This window comes from Coregonus clupeaformis, chromosome 18 (assembly GCF_020615455.1).
Source record: "Coregonus clupeaformis isolate EN_2021a chromosome 18, ASM2061545v1, whole genome shotgun sequence".
Lineage (NCBI taxonomy): Eukaryota > Metazoa > Chordata > Actinopteri > Salmoniformes > Salmonidae > Coregonus > Coregonus clupeaformis.
The window spans coordinates 57,770,931-57,784,490 of record NC_059209.1 but is presented as its reverse complement, the minus strand read 5'-3'; the positions used below and the strand labels follow the sequence as shown (position 1 = coordinate 57,784,490).

General features: G+C 42.2%; 1 protein-coding gene across 1 annotated transcript in view; it reads left to right on the top strand.

Moving 5' to 3' along the window:
* The first annotated feature begins 4,948 nt into the window (after window positions 1-4,948).
* Window positions 4,949-13,560, top strand: part of adamts13 (ADAM metallopeptidase with thrombospondin type 1 motif, 13) — a 16,292-nt gene continuing 7,680 nt past the window's right edge. Inside the window, exons 1-13 of the mRNA XM_041864609.2 lie at window positions 4,949-5,186; window positions 5,547-5,613; window positions 5,718-5,986; window positions 6,118-6,283; window positions 6,381-6,517; window positions 6,667-6,750; window positions 6,882-7,006; window positions 7,134-7,280; window positions 8,505-8,639; window positions 8,806-8,956; window positions 9,113-9,217; window positions 9,385-9,542; window positions 9,715-9,778. Coding sequence (XP_041720543.2) covers window positions 5,106-5,186; window positions 5,547-5,613; window positions 5,718-5,986; window positions 6,118-6,283; window positions 6,381-6,517; window positions 6,667-6,750; window positions 6,882-7,006; window positions 7,134-7,280; window positions 8,505-8,639; window positions 8,806-8,956; window positions 9,113-9,217; window positions 9,385-9,542; window positions 9,715-9,778 — 1,689 coding nt within the window. The 5' untranslated portion in view covers window positions 4,949-5,105. The remainder of the gene's footprint in view (window positions 5,187-5,546; window positions 5,614-5,717; window positions 5,987-6,117; window positions 6,284-6,380; window positions 6,518-6,666; window positions 6,751-6,881; window positions 7,007-7,133; window positions 7,281-8,504; window positions 8,640-8,805; window positions 8,957-9,112; window positions 9,218-9,384; window positions 9,543-9,714; window positions 9,779-13,560) is intronic.

Genomic DNA, 13,560 nt, shown 5'->3' with positions numbered 1-13,560 from the left:
GCCTTGTAGCCGTCCCGGAAGGGAGAGTAACGATTATCCAGGGTATGTGATGTGCATGTAGCACAGGAGATGTGTTGATAGAATTTCGGTAGCATTTTCCTCAGATTTCCTTTATTAAAGTCCCCAGCTACAATAAATGCGGCCTCAGGATATGCGATTTCCATTTTGCACATAGTCCAGTGTAGTTCCTTGAGAGCTGTCACGGTGTCGGCTTGGGGGGAATATACAATATACACATAATGACCGAAGACAAAACTCTCGGTAGGTGATGCGGTCAGCATTTGATGGTGAGGTATTTCAGATAGGGAGATGCAGCCGATCAGGTTGAAACTATCAGACCAAGAGTTCCATTTATTTTATGCCCGCTGCATTAGGATCATTGCATTAGTGAAAACCAAGACTGTTCTCAGGGCAGACCTGGTTGTAGCTAGACATGTATTTTGGTGTTTTATTAAGATCCCCATTTGCTGTTGCGAAAGCAGCATCTACTCTTCCTGGGGTCCACACAAAACATGAAACATGACATAATACAGAACATTAATAGACAAGAAAAGCTCAAGGACAGAACTACATCAATTTTTTAAAAGGCACACGTAGCCTACATATCAATACACACAAACTATCAAATAGGGGAGATAGGGGAGAGGCGTAGTGCTTGAGGTGTTGCTTTATCTGTTTTTTGAAACCATGTTTGCTGTTCATTTGAGCAATATGAGATGGAAGGGAGTTCCATGCAATAATGGCTCTATATAATACTGTACATTTTCTTGAATTTCTTCTGGATTTGGGGACTGTGAAAAGACCCCTGGTGGCATGTCTGGTGGGGTAAGTGTGTGTGTTAGAGCTGTGTGTAAGTTGACTATGCAAACAATTTGGAATTTTCAACACATTAATGTTTCTTATAAAAAGAAGAAGTGATGCAGTCAGTCTCTCCTCAACTCTTAGCCAAGAGAGACTGGCATGCATAGTATTTATATTAGCCCTCTGATTACAATGAAGAGAAAGACGTGCCGCTCTGTTCTGGGCCAGCTGCAGCTTAACTAGGTCTTTCAATGCAGCACTCGACCACACAACGAAAAGTAACTTCTGCTAGTCAGACCCGCCCTGAGAACAGTCTTGGTTTCCACTAATGCAATAGAGCGCTGCATTAGGTTACGGTGAAAAAACTGCTGCAACCTTATTGGCTGTTCCCAGTCCGCCCCAGTTGAGATGTGTGTACTTTGTGCCCCCTCTAAAATAATGGGTGTATGATGCCCCTGATTACAGTGTGGGAATTGTAAGAAAATAAGGACAGTTAGAGGAGAGATGTCTTTCTGGCTGTCGGGTTTGTTGTTGTGTTTCAGTATTTTATGAAAAAGTAATGTAAAATGATTAATCTAGGGCCACACAACTGTACCCTCAGTCAGATAAAATCCCCAAACACATGTACAGGGCAGACCTCCACATCAGTTTCAATTTCCGTATCTGTCAGCGGGCTACAGGCAATTATTTTATTTGAAATTAATTGTTTGGGATTAAGTGAACTGGGACTGGGTTGACTAAAGACTAAAAGCTGGATGCAGTCAGTACATATCCTCTTAACATTCAGAACAGAGAGGAACACATTGTATCTGACAGGGGTTTGGGCCAGCCTTTTAGTATTCACAAGAGGGAGTCCTGCAGTCCCTTACGTTGCACAAATAGCAGCTATACTCTCAGAGGAATAAATTGAGTATAATAAACTGCCTGTGCACTGGGCAGTATGCTATGAGGTGTTTGGTGACAGATGGGTGAATGTGTGCGCCTTGTTCCTGACTGTGCCCAGTACTTGGCAAACATATAGCTTTGCCAGTCTGTGTGCTGAGAGTGTTTAACCAGGCCAGTGCAGCCTGTCTCTCAGTCTCCCTTCCAACCCTGCATCCTCAAGAGCCATCATCCTCACCAATCATTTGAGGCTCCTTTCGCACTCACTTTCCTAATGCATCAACGCACCTTTAGGCCAATGTACTAGTAAACTTTGGAGATAGTAGTAGTCCCATTTTGACATTATATTGTATATTATAATATTGTATTGTAAGTATTTGCCACTTTTGGTTCTTTCTCATTGCATTGAAACTCACAGCATCTTTGTATTATGAGTAATATGGCCATTAATAATTTTTAATAATAACCTGACATTGCAATTTTAAATAATTATTCCATGTTAATACTGAGAGACATGTTATGTAGCACACATGATATGAACTGTGCTCCAAACTCTAGACTTTATGCAGGGCAACTAATATAGAGTATTTTCATTATCATATCCACCGCTATCAACATTCTTCATGTCCATATAGTATATTATAGTGAATAACTTATCCCAACAATAATAATGTAATAATATCCAGCCCAATCCGTTGGATGTTTTTGGAAGCAGTATATGGCTAAACCTGTCTAATGGTAACTGACTGACTTGAATTTCCATGCCTGGCACAGCATCGGGGATGCAATAAAATATCCTTCAATAGAGGGAAATATTGCACAGATTCCCTCTGTGTAGCCAGATTTTACAGACGTTTTATTACATTAGAACTGTGAAAAGACAGCAACCCTCCTGCATAAACAAAGACCCAAACAATTAAAGGAAACATCCATGTATTTGAAAAATTATGTTATGAGGCTATTGGTGCGGATGTTTTTAAGTGTTGCTGTACCATTTGCTAAGCATCAGATCAATCATTATCGCACTTTCATAAATAGTCAAGGACATAACTTTCCAAATTAATGCACATTTGATTAATCACAAGTGACAGATGTACTCCATAAGGGCAGCGATGCCTGCGGATCAATAAAGACTAGCAAATACTGAAATTAAAAACACCAGGAGAAAGCCAAATAATTACAATCTTGTATGTTAGATTGAACTTCATGACTCTCTGCCGACTTACTGTAGCAGGACAGGACAAAGTCATATCACCAAGTTAATTAATTATCATGAACATTTGGTCATTTCAAAGGGCAATACATAGAGTTGACTAGGAAAGGATGTTTTAGATTAGAATAGTGGTGAGCCACAGAGTATATGTTAAGTGTACAGTAAGGACACATAATGAAGATAATGTACTATGAGGTACGGACATTAGTAGACACTTGCTGGATGCCACAGATTTCAAGGCCAATGTGACAGATGGAGGGAGTGAATAAGGACAACCAATAAACAAGTATCTCATGGTGGTACTGTATACAGGCCATATCCACTCTGCATAATGTTGGAGATCCAATCTGAGAGGGAATCCATGCATACTGGGAAATACTACTTCAGCACAGTTAACTTAAAGTTCTCAACCTGTGTCTGTCCTTTTTCATTGTCTGGTCTACAGGTAGCCTACGTGGTTTTCAAACCTCTCCTCGGGGACCCCCAGAGGTTTTACTTTTTCTTATTTTTCTGAACTAGCTCACCTGATTCACCTATTGAAGGGCTTGGTTAATAGTTCACAGGTGGAATCAGGTGTGCTAGCTGTGGAATAGTTAAAAGTGGAATAGTTAAAATACATGTAACAGTTGTGGTTTGAAAACCCCAGGCCTACAGCACCATTTTCCAAACCAGCAGGATAATCCCTCAGCAGGTGGCACTGAGGACAAAATGTGCTCTGCTATTCCAGGGGGAAGCAGGTTTCAGTATAGCAGCTCTGTTGGTATAATGCCTGATACCCAGCTGTTAATTCAGACTGACAACAGGCAGATATCTAGCCGACTAATGGCAGATGGGACTGGAATCCCAGCTTTATAGAGATAAACAATGCCCACTGTGGAGAGGGAGGGAGAGACACACTCAAATTAGTATGATATGTTACGTTTGATATGTATTAATTTGTAGATGTCCATCATCCATTTCGTATAATATATTACGAATTACAATTCGTACAATATGTTAAGAATTTGCAATACTTATGATGTGTTATGAATTCCAATATGTTGTGTTTAACGTTAGCTAGGTGGTTAACGTTAGCTAGGCTAGGGTTTAAGGTTAAGGTTAGGAGTTAGGTTAAGGCTAGGATTAGGGGAAGGGTTAGCTAACATGCTGAGTAGTTGCAAAGTAGCTAAAAAGTAGTAAGTAGTTGAAACGTTGCTAATTAGCTAAAATGCTAAAGTTGTCTGTGATGAGATTTAAACACGCAACCTTTGGGTTGCTAGACATTCACGTTATACACAACCCATCCACCTTGACCAACCATACTCCTTTCATTTTTGCCTTAAGTAACCTTCTGTCTCATGTAACCATACCAAACATATCATACTAATTTGAGTGTCCCGGATTTTCATTTACTTTGGTTTTAATGATCTAGTCTATGAGACCAGGCTATTAGACATCACATGTAAGGAGCATTCAGTCCTTCTAAAGTACATCTGTAATGTGACAGTGGGCCTTGTCTGCCCTCTAGTGGTACTATATTACACTTACAAAAATGATCTGTATGGCCCGCAGCATTTATGATACTGTGTGTGTGAACTTCTATAAATTCAGTTTAGAGCTTCTGTGAAAATGATCAAGCCGAAATAACATCCAGTTTTTTTCTTTGATTTACACACTTATGATGCACACTTAGTTAGAAAGTAATTGCTGCACAGGAAATTGGTATATCAACAAGTCTTCAAGTCTAAAATGTAAATACATTTCTTCAAGTTCAAGAGGTTCTTTATAACCATTGCACATATAATGGCATTTCCATGTGCCAACTCTCATGGGATATAATGGAATTTTCCGTCTTACAGTACTACGTCACAACAAAATACTGTACATGAAACAAGCATGGAGTGAGTTTGTGGACAAATGCACTGTTCTGCACTGTGACACTCGCCAGTGACATCCGGTGACCAATAGAATAAACATCAGTGTTGACCAACCAGCCAATCAGCTGGCATTGCTCTTTTCACCTACTCCCACAGTGAAAATCAACAAATGAAGTCTGTCACTGATCAACTACTGCCCCTGATGTTTAAGTAAACTCGTTTGCCACTTCCCAATTTGGCTGGGTCTCATCAGACTTGGCTGGAAGGAAAATCTTGGTCCTCTTCCTCCGATAGATATATAGCAAGGCCAGGTAGTGTGTGGTGTGGTCCCACAGGGAGAGGAGAGGGGAAACATGACAGCCTTGGCGCTGCTCTGTCTGCTGTCAGTGCTGCCAGGCTCCACAGCAACACTAATGAGATCTCCATTGGAGGAGGTAAGTGGAAAACACAGGGATGTGGTTGGTGATTCTTCTGTTTGTGACATCTGCAAAGTACATTGACCTCCTCAACTTGCGCTGTTTATTGTCCTGCGGAAATCTCTACCTACAGAGAGACAGATCACAGGTTTCACAGGATCTCAGATGTATGAGACACTTTTAAAAAAACCTTAGTGACATTTTTCAGGGGTTCTCTAGAGATATTATTCTTGTTCAGTTGATTGTGCTCGCCATGGACATAGGCCTACTGTAATCTGTCATACTGTATACAAACCAGGAATGGATCAGTGAATCTAATCTGCATGTTGCTGAAGGCTCACAAAAGACCCCAACATTTAATTTGTATCCCCTCCCCAGCTATTTCTGCACTCCCTGGAACAAAAGGACATGGTGTTTTATTTTGGTACTGCCTCTGCTTCCTCAGGTATGACTGAATAATGACACAGTTTCCATACAGTTAGTGAGCTACTGAACCATTATGGTGGATACAATAATTCACATACAGTATTGTAACCTTTCTCACCCCAGTGCCTGAGTTTCAGCTCATCTGGACAGACTGTGCCTCCACGGAGCTCCACACTGGCCCCTGGCGATGCTCCTTCGAGGCCCAAGGGAAGCGCTTTGTGTTGGGGCCCGGGGAGAGGAAGCAGTCCCTCTTCTGTCAGTCCACATTAGAGACAGCTCGGAACACCACTCTCAACGTCATAAGGAAAAGTCATGCCATGTGTTGTCAGCAGGCCAAAGTTCTACATCCTCCTTCAACTAAAGGATTTCTCACCATCTGTGCCAGGAAAATGGTAAGTTGTTTCCAAGTTAAGACATAAACAATTCTACAGTTTACTTATTTATTTCAGCTGTTATTCTGTCTTTAACATCCATCATTCTCTTAAATGAATTTGGATTGCAAATGTTTTTCTATTTCCAACAGCAAGGCCTGGTTGTTGCAGGTAAAGAGAAGGAGAGACTATACATTCAGTCAGTGCTTCAGAAACACATTCATCTGACTGAAGCCAGAAACTGTTCCAGTCCAGGAACACCTCATCTGGTGTTCCACCAGCCATTTACTGCCGGAGGCCCCCCCAGACACTCTCCCAGTCAGTGTTCAAACATTATAGCATTGTATTTAATGTTTCATACTTCATCCTCACACATTCTATCAGCATACTGCTCTTTTTGTCTTCATCCTGACAGTGAAGAGGCTGCGTCGCCGACGGTCAACCATAATGCCTGAGATGACCCACCTGGAGCTGCTAGTGGTGGTGGCGCCTGATGTGCAGCTGGTCCACAGGCAGGACACAGAGAGATACATCCTCACCAACCTCAACATTGTGAGTTTGTCTGTCTGTCTGCCTGTTTGCCTGTTTGCCTGCCTGCCTGTCTTTGTCTGTCTGTATCTGTTTGCGTGAGGTATCTGAATGATTATTGAAAGTGGTTATTCTGTGTTGCTCTTATGGTGTGTCCTGTTATCTTCCCACAGGCCTCAGAGCTGCTGAGGGACATGACACTGGGAGCCAACATGAGAGTGCATCTGGTCCGCATGATCATCCTCTCAGAACCAGAGGTCAGTGTCTGACAATGTCTGTCCACCCCACACCACACCACACACACCTGGGTGGGCCAGTCTGCCATTGAGGCCTGGCTGAGGAGCCAGAAGAAAACTTTCCTCTCTGTTTGCTATGTTCTCGCTTTCAGCCAGAGATTAACATCTCCACCAACATCTCCTTGTCTCTGAGGAGTGTGTGTGAGTGGGCCAGAAGGGTCATCCCCTCTAATGACACGGACCCCCTGCATGCTGATCTTGTGTTATACATCACAAGGTAGGTCATTGTACTTTATCCTGTGCTATTTTTTCAAGTTGAACGGTACTCTGTCTAAAGATATAAGATGTGTATCATTGTAAGTCTTGCGGTTTTACTTTACTGTAATGTGTTTGTCCTCAACCAGATTCGATCTGGAGCTGCCCAATGGGAACAAGCAGGTGAGGGGTGTGGCCCAGCTGGGCGGGGCATGTTCTAGCCAATGGAGTTGTGTGATCACAGAGGACACAGGCTTTGATCTGGGCATCACCATCGCTCATGAGATAGGCCACAGGTAATTTGAAAAGGAAAAGGTGCAACGCTCACTCACAATTAAAAACAGATTATTTTATTTAAGCAACTATTAAAAGCTTAGGCCACAGGTAAGACATAGTGGCATGAGATAGGCCACAGTTAAGACATAGTGGCGTGAGATAGGCCACAGGTAAGACATAGTGGCATGAGATAGGCCACAGGTAAGACATAGTGGCATGAGATAGGCCACAGGTAAGACATAGTGGCATGAGATAGGCCACAGTTAAGACATAGTGGCATGAGATAGGCCACAGGTAAGACATAGTGGCATGAGATAGGCCACAGGTAAGACATAGTGGCATGAGATAGGCCACAGGTAAGACATAGTGGCATGAGATAGACCACAGGTAAGACATAGTGGCATGAGATAGGCCACAGGTAAGACATAGTGGCATGAGATAGGCCACAGGTAAGACATAGTGGCATGAGATAGACCACAGGTAAGACATAGTGGCATGAGATAGGCCACAGGTAAGACATAGTGGCATGAGATTGGCCACAGGTAAGACATAGTGGCATGAGATTGGCCACAGGTAAGACATAGTGGCATGAGATAGGCCACAGGTAAGACATAGTGGCATGAGATAGGCCACAGGTAAGACATAGTGGCGTGAGATAGACCACAGGTAAGACATAGTGGCATGAGATAGGCCACAGGTAAGACATAGTGGCATGAGATAGGCCACAGGTAAGACATAGTGGCATGAGATAGGCCACAGGTAAGACATAGTGGCATGAGATAGGCCACAGGTAAGACATAGTGGCATGAGATAGGCCACAGGTAAGACATAGTGGCATGAGATAGGCCACAGGTAAGACATAGTGGCATGAGATAGGCCACAGGTAAGACATAGTGGCATGAGATAGGCCACAGGTAAGACATAGTGGCATGAGATAGGCCACAGGTAAGACATAGTGGCATGAGATAGGCCACAGGTAAGACATAGTGGCATGAGATAGACCACAGGTAAGACATAGTGGCATGAGATAGGCCACAGGTAAGACATAGTGGCATGAGATAGGCCACAGGTAAGACATAGTGGCATGAGATAGGCCACAGGTAACACATAATGGCATGAGATAGGCCACAGGTAACACATAGTGGCATGAGATAGGCCACAGGTAAGACGTAGTAATAAAGTAGTGCCATAGTCAATAGCATGGGATGAGCTACAGTTAGTAATCTTCGCTTCTTTCCCCCCAGCTTTGGTATAAACCATGATGGGATCGGTAACACATGCAGCAGCAGTGGCTTTATGATGGCCTCTGATGGAGGCTACAACAGTGTGGATCTCACCTGGTCCCAGTGCAGCAGACAGCAGCTGTACACATTCTTCAGGTAAGCATGCCAGCTGTTACTCACATGGACTCTTAATATGAACTGTTCATCATAAGTAGAGTACTCTGCAGAAATGTAATAATGGTCAGTGGTACTGTATACAACACATTGAGTATTGTATATTCTGGTGATGAGAGTAAGATACGTGTTTGTAATGCTATTCTAGTGAAGGCAAGGCTGACTGTGTGAAAGACTTGCCTGTCCTGGTTGGCTCTCTGCAAGACTGGAAACCAGGCCTTTACTATGGAGTGGACGACCAGTGCCGGATAGCGTTTGGTAGCACCGCCAGGGCCTGCTCCTTCACCAACACTGACCTGGTAAGGGACACATTATGACATTAATGGCAGCCACTTCTGTGATTATACTATCATTGGTTATACTGTAGTAATAAGACTGGTTATAGAGTATGTTGATAGTATCTATAGCTCTGTCTGGGTAAGGCTTTCCCAGTGTTAATTCTCTCCTCCTGTCAGCCTGTGTGCCGTGTTCTCTCCTGCCACATCAAACCTGATGACAACAGCTCATGTAAACGCCTGCTGGTGCCTCTGTTGGATGGGACAGAGTGTGCACCCAACCAGGTACAGCCTTTTTTTATCACTAGTCACATTCAATCACTATGGCTATGTTTGGTCCAGTCAATGAGCCAAATGTTACAATGACGAAAATATGACTGTTGCTCAAAGTATGCAAAATCTGTGTTGTGAAATGAAAGCAGCCCTGACCTCTAACTCTGCATGTCCTCTAGTGGTGCCTGAAGGGCCGCTGTGTGTCCCCAGACCAGCTCAGCTCCTCTTCCTCTGTGGTGGTGCACGGCTCCTGGTCCAGCTGGTCCCAGTTCTCCCCCTGCTCACGGACATGTGGTGGGGGCGTCACTTCCCGGACCAGGCAATGCAACAACCCACGGTAACAACAAACAACAAACGTCTTTGTTAGTCAGTTCCAATTACAACACTAATTCTCATGACTCCTCCCAAGGTCAAGTGGTACATTTCTGGCAAATGAGATTAGCCAAACAGTTTATTATTCTTGATGGATGTCTTCATGATTTTAATTTTTTTAATGTTTTCATTTCCAGACCTGCATTTGGTGGGAATGATTGCAAGGGCAGGGATACGGAGGCTGAACTTTGTCACCAGCAGGTAAAACTCCACAGGTCATCTTTATGTTTACAGTGGGCCTCCGTAGGTCATTTTTACAAGGTACATTGTTGCACCATTTATTCTGTTTCTGTGAGTACTGTAAGTGTATGTATGCAAACACATGGAGCGATTTCAGTGCCAAGAGAAATTGTATTTGAATTCCATACTTTGTTAGGATATTGAATTTGAATACAATATTTTTTATTTGTAATGCACAAATTGAATCATTGAATTCATAAATTGAACTTGTATTTCATGATTTGAAAATTAATTGAATGAATATTGCATACAGTTTTAAAATTCAATTTCTATTTAACTGAATATTCAAATTCAACATTTACATATTCAGTTTCAATATGGTAGATATTGCATTAATTTTCTGTGTATCAAGTTTACAAACTAACATTCAGATTCAGTTTTAAAATTCAGTTCTCTAAATTCAGATTCAAAACTAGAGACAACATCCTGGTCCTTTGCCAGCCAGGAAAGGTAGTGGAGCACAGAAATAACCAAATGCTCTCTGTGGTAAACAAAAGCTTCTAGCAGTTTCTGTGTATCAAGTTTACAAACTAACATTCAGATTCAGTTTTAAAATTCAGTTCTCTAAATTCAGATTCAAAACTAGAGACAACATCCTGGTACTTTGCCAGCCAGGAAAGGTAGAGGAGCACAGAAATAACCAAACGCTCTCTGTGGTAAACAAAAGCTTCTGGCAGTTTCTGAAGCCAATGTGGCATGTTGAATTTATTTTCTTCCTATGAATTTGACTCTAGCGTTTAACCTTTTTGACTATAAGCGATTATGACCCCATTCCTGAAAGCTTAGACTCTCTGGAACATGGTTAACTTGTCTGAGACCTGAAAAGTTGCATTGTCTGGAGCACAGGAGACCTGGGTTAGAACCCCATCAGTCAAACTAACACACCTTCAGGTCTTAGACAAGGTTGCATATCATATTCATGGATCACCAAACTACCTCTGTTGCACTCTCCTTAAATGGGGTGAACAGATCTGTCTGCTTCTGTTTGCCACAGAAAGTGTTGTTGTTGGGCAGTAGGCCTGATTTCGAACCTAGTTAGTTATATTGGTGCCGTGATCTCTGAGTATGAGTCAAAAGTGTTGTGAAATGAAACCAAGGTGGTTAGATGAACCATGCTCTTTTGATGAGTAACCTTGCTGGAGACTTGAGTTAGCTTCCTGAACTCGTCCCTATGGGCTTTAGCTAAGTGGGCTAACACAGTCTTGTGACATGCAGGAGACTTGGTTTGAACCCAGTCAGAGCAAGATTAAATAAGGAGTGGAAAGGCTATCCTTAGAAGGGCAATGACAGGGCTATTCAACTATATTCTTATCGGGGCCAAACTGCGGTTTTTGTGACACTCCCTTTCAATGTTCCCTCTCATTTTGGGGGGCACTGAGCAAATTTCAGGTCTGCAAATTTGAACATTGTGAAAATTCTGTGCAACTTCCAGCGCGCGTTTACTGTGAACACTGAGGCGGTACCCACTTTAAGTTACAGTTTTAACAGTGGTCAAGTAGGCTACTGTGGCTATCTGATCATAATGTGGGCCTACCAGAGTGGCCTACAATAGAAAAAAATCCATCTCATAACATTTTAACATGGAAATAGCTGTTCTATCAGTCAGCCTACAGTAGCAGCCAATGTGTGGTGTTCAATGTAGGCCTACATTCCATGAGACTTTTGAAAAAAACCTGCAGGGCTTGACATTAACCTGTTTATCCACTTGTCATTCAGACAAGGAGGTGACTGAAAATGTTGTTGTGTTTTTTGATGCAAGAAACCACTTTACAAAATAAAATGCATTATTATTCCCATAAGATTATTACAGAGAATCAGACAAATTATGCTACCCTCTGCCTATTGGCTACTTAGCTTATTCAAGCCTGTTTCAAAAAACAACGCTGCCCCTTTAAGATCAAAAATAGCTCTTTACCTGACTCGAATTTCAAAGATGTCTAGAAATGTACATGTTTTGTGCTCTTGTAGGAAGTAATCACTCCCCTATTGCTGACTACAAATTATCTATAACTGAGCTAATAACTCACTAACTAGCAAAGGATATGAACAAAATGTGTACACGTGGCTACATGCAGCTCTCGCTTTAATCTCAAAACAAGTGCATTTACTCACGACCGCTCATGCTGTAAACACAGTCCAGTTCAAGGTAAATGGCAAAGATTCATATATGACAATGGTCTATTTGCATATAGGCCTACTGCAACTCTGATTGGTTAGCCGCACAGTTCTGTGTAGAGTACGGGCTGAATCCTACTCCGATGCGTTCTGCCTACAACAAAATCTCTTGCATAGTTCATTTTGTTTCGGTATGTTGCATTGGAAGTGGCTAATATTGCGTTGATTTGATCAGAATTGGCACAGTAAAGGGAAAGTGTTAACAGGGAAAACTCTAGAACAGTGGTCACCAACCTTTTCTGAGTCAAGATCAATTTCTGAGTCAAAATGCAAGCCAAGATCTATAGTTCATTATTATTTTTTAAACATGACTTAAAACACATAAGCCTATGCATCATTAACCAATTAAGTACAGTATTGTAGCAATTAAGTTTGTGCAGTAAGCTAGAGGCCCAATACATTATCACTGCATATTGGCTTTGCTTGAATTACCCTGCTAATGCGTTGTTGTTCGGGCCATTTTTTTGAGGTAGTCTATATGATCACACCGGTAATAGATCTGTGGTTGTATTACTTGTGAGGCACAGCTGAGTGAGCATACATTTAAATCATTAGCTTTTTATTTTTATTTCACTGGGCTGATGGTGCCTGCATCTGATGATCAGTCTCAGCGGAAGGAGAGAGCAGCAGACTGAGGGTCCGCCTCTCAACATCCCTCTGCTCTCCCGCTGACCAAAAATGTCTTCCAGTTGATGGCAAAACTCGATTCGCACCAAATTATTTCTGCCTCATGCACAAATTCATGTCGTTACTCCTGTGAACAGAGAATGTGAAATATTCCTTGATATTAAAAAAGACGCAAGCCGCTAAACATAACAACAACGCAAGCCTATCGATACACTTTCCTACTCATTTATTACTGCTGCAGTGCTTGTTGTAGTGTTGAGTGGAAATAGGAAGAACGCGCATTTTATGGCTTATAAAAGTGCTCAATACAACATTTTGACAGTGCTGAGTAAAAACTTAAACATGAACTCACTCATAAAAACAGCAGCTCTTTGCTGTATTTGTTGACAATCTCTCTCTAGTCATGGTTTTAAACATTTTAAAATCTCACAGTATCAACATTGCTGTAGCTTTCTTTTATGCCTGCTATGTTACTGCAGACACAGTAATCTGAGCCATCTGATTGGCCAGCGGTAAGCCTATAGTGCACTTGATTTGCTTTCCAGGCCCGCTGGGAAGGCAAAGTTTGTACCTTCAGACACAAAATGGCAACAGTTCGACCTACCCGGCACGCAGGGCAGCTGAATCGGGTGCACCTACCGCCAACAGCCCGTGACAAATAAAAATAAATAGGAACACAAGGCTTTATCGTTGGGTTTTTTACAGAAATGTTTGGAATGCTAGGAATGCCTTGGATATTGACCAGTCGATTGCGATTGACAGGTTGGTGACCACTGCTCTAGAAAGTTGAGTGAAATTCAATCTCGTGCTTCTCTCAGTGGCTGATATTTATTCTGCGCGGGAGTCCCGGGGGCAACTGCGTGCAGTTTAGAGGGAACATTGCTCCCTTCTAAAATGTCCTGTTCGTCATTTCAAAAGAAACGTTGTTTCAACCAGTGTGT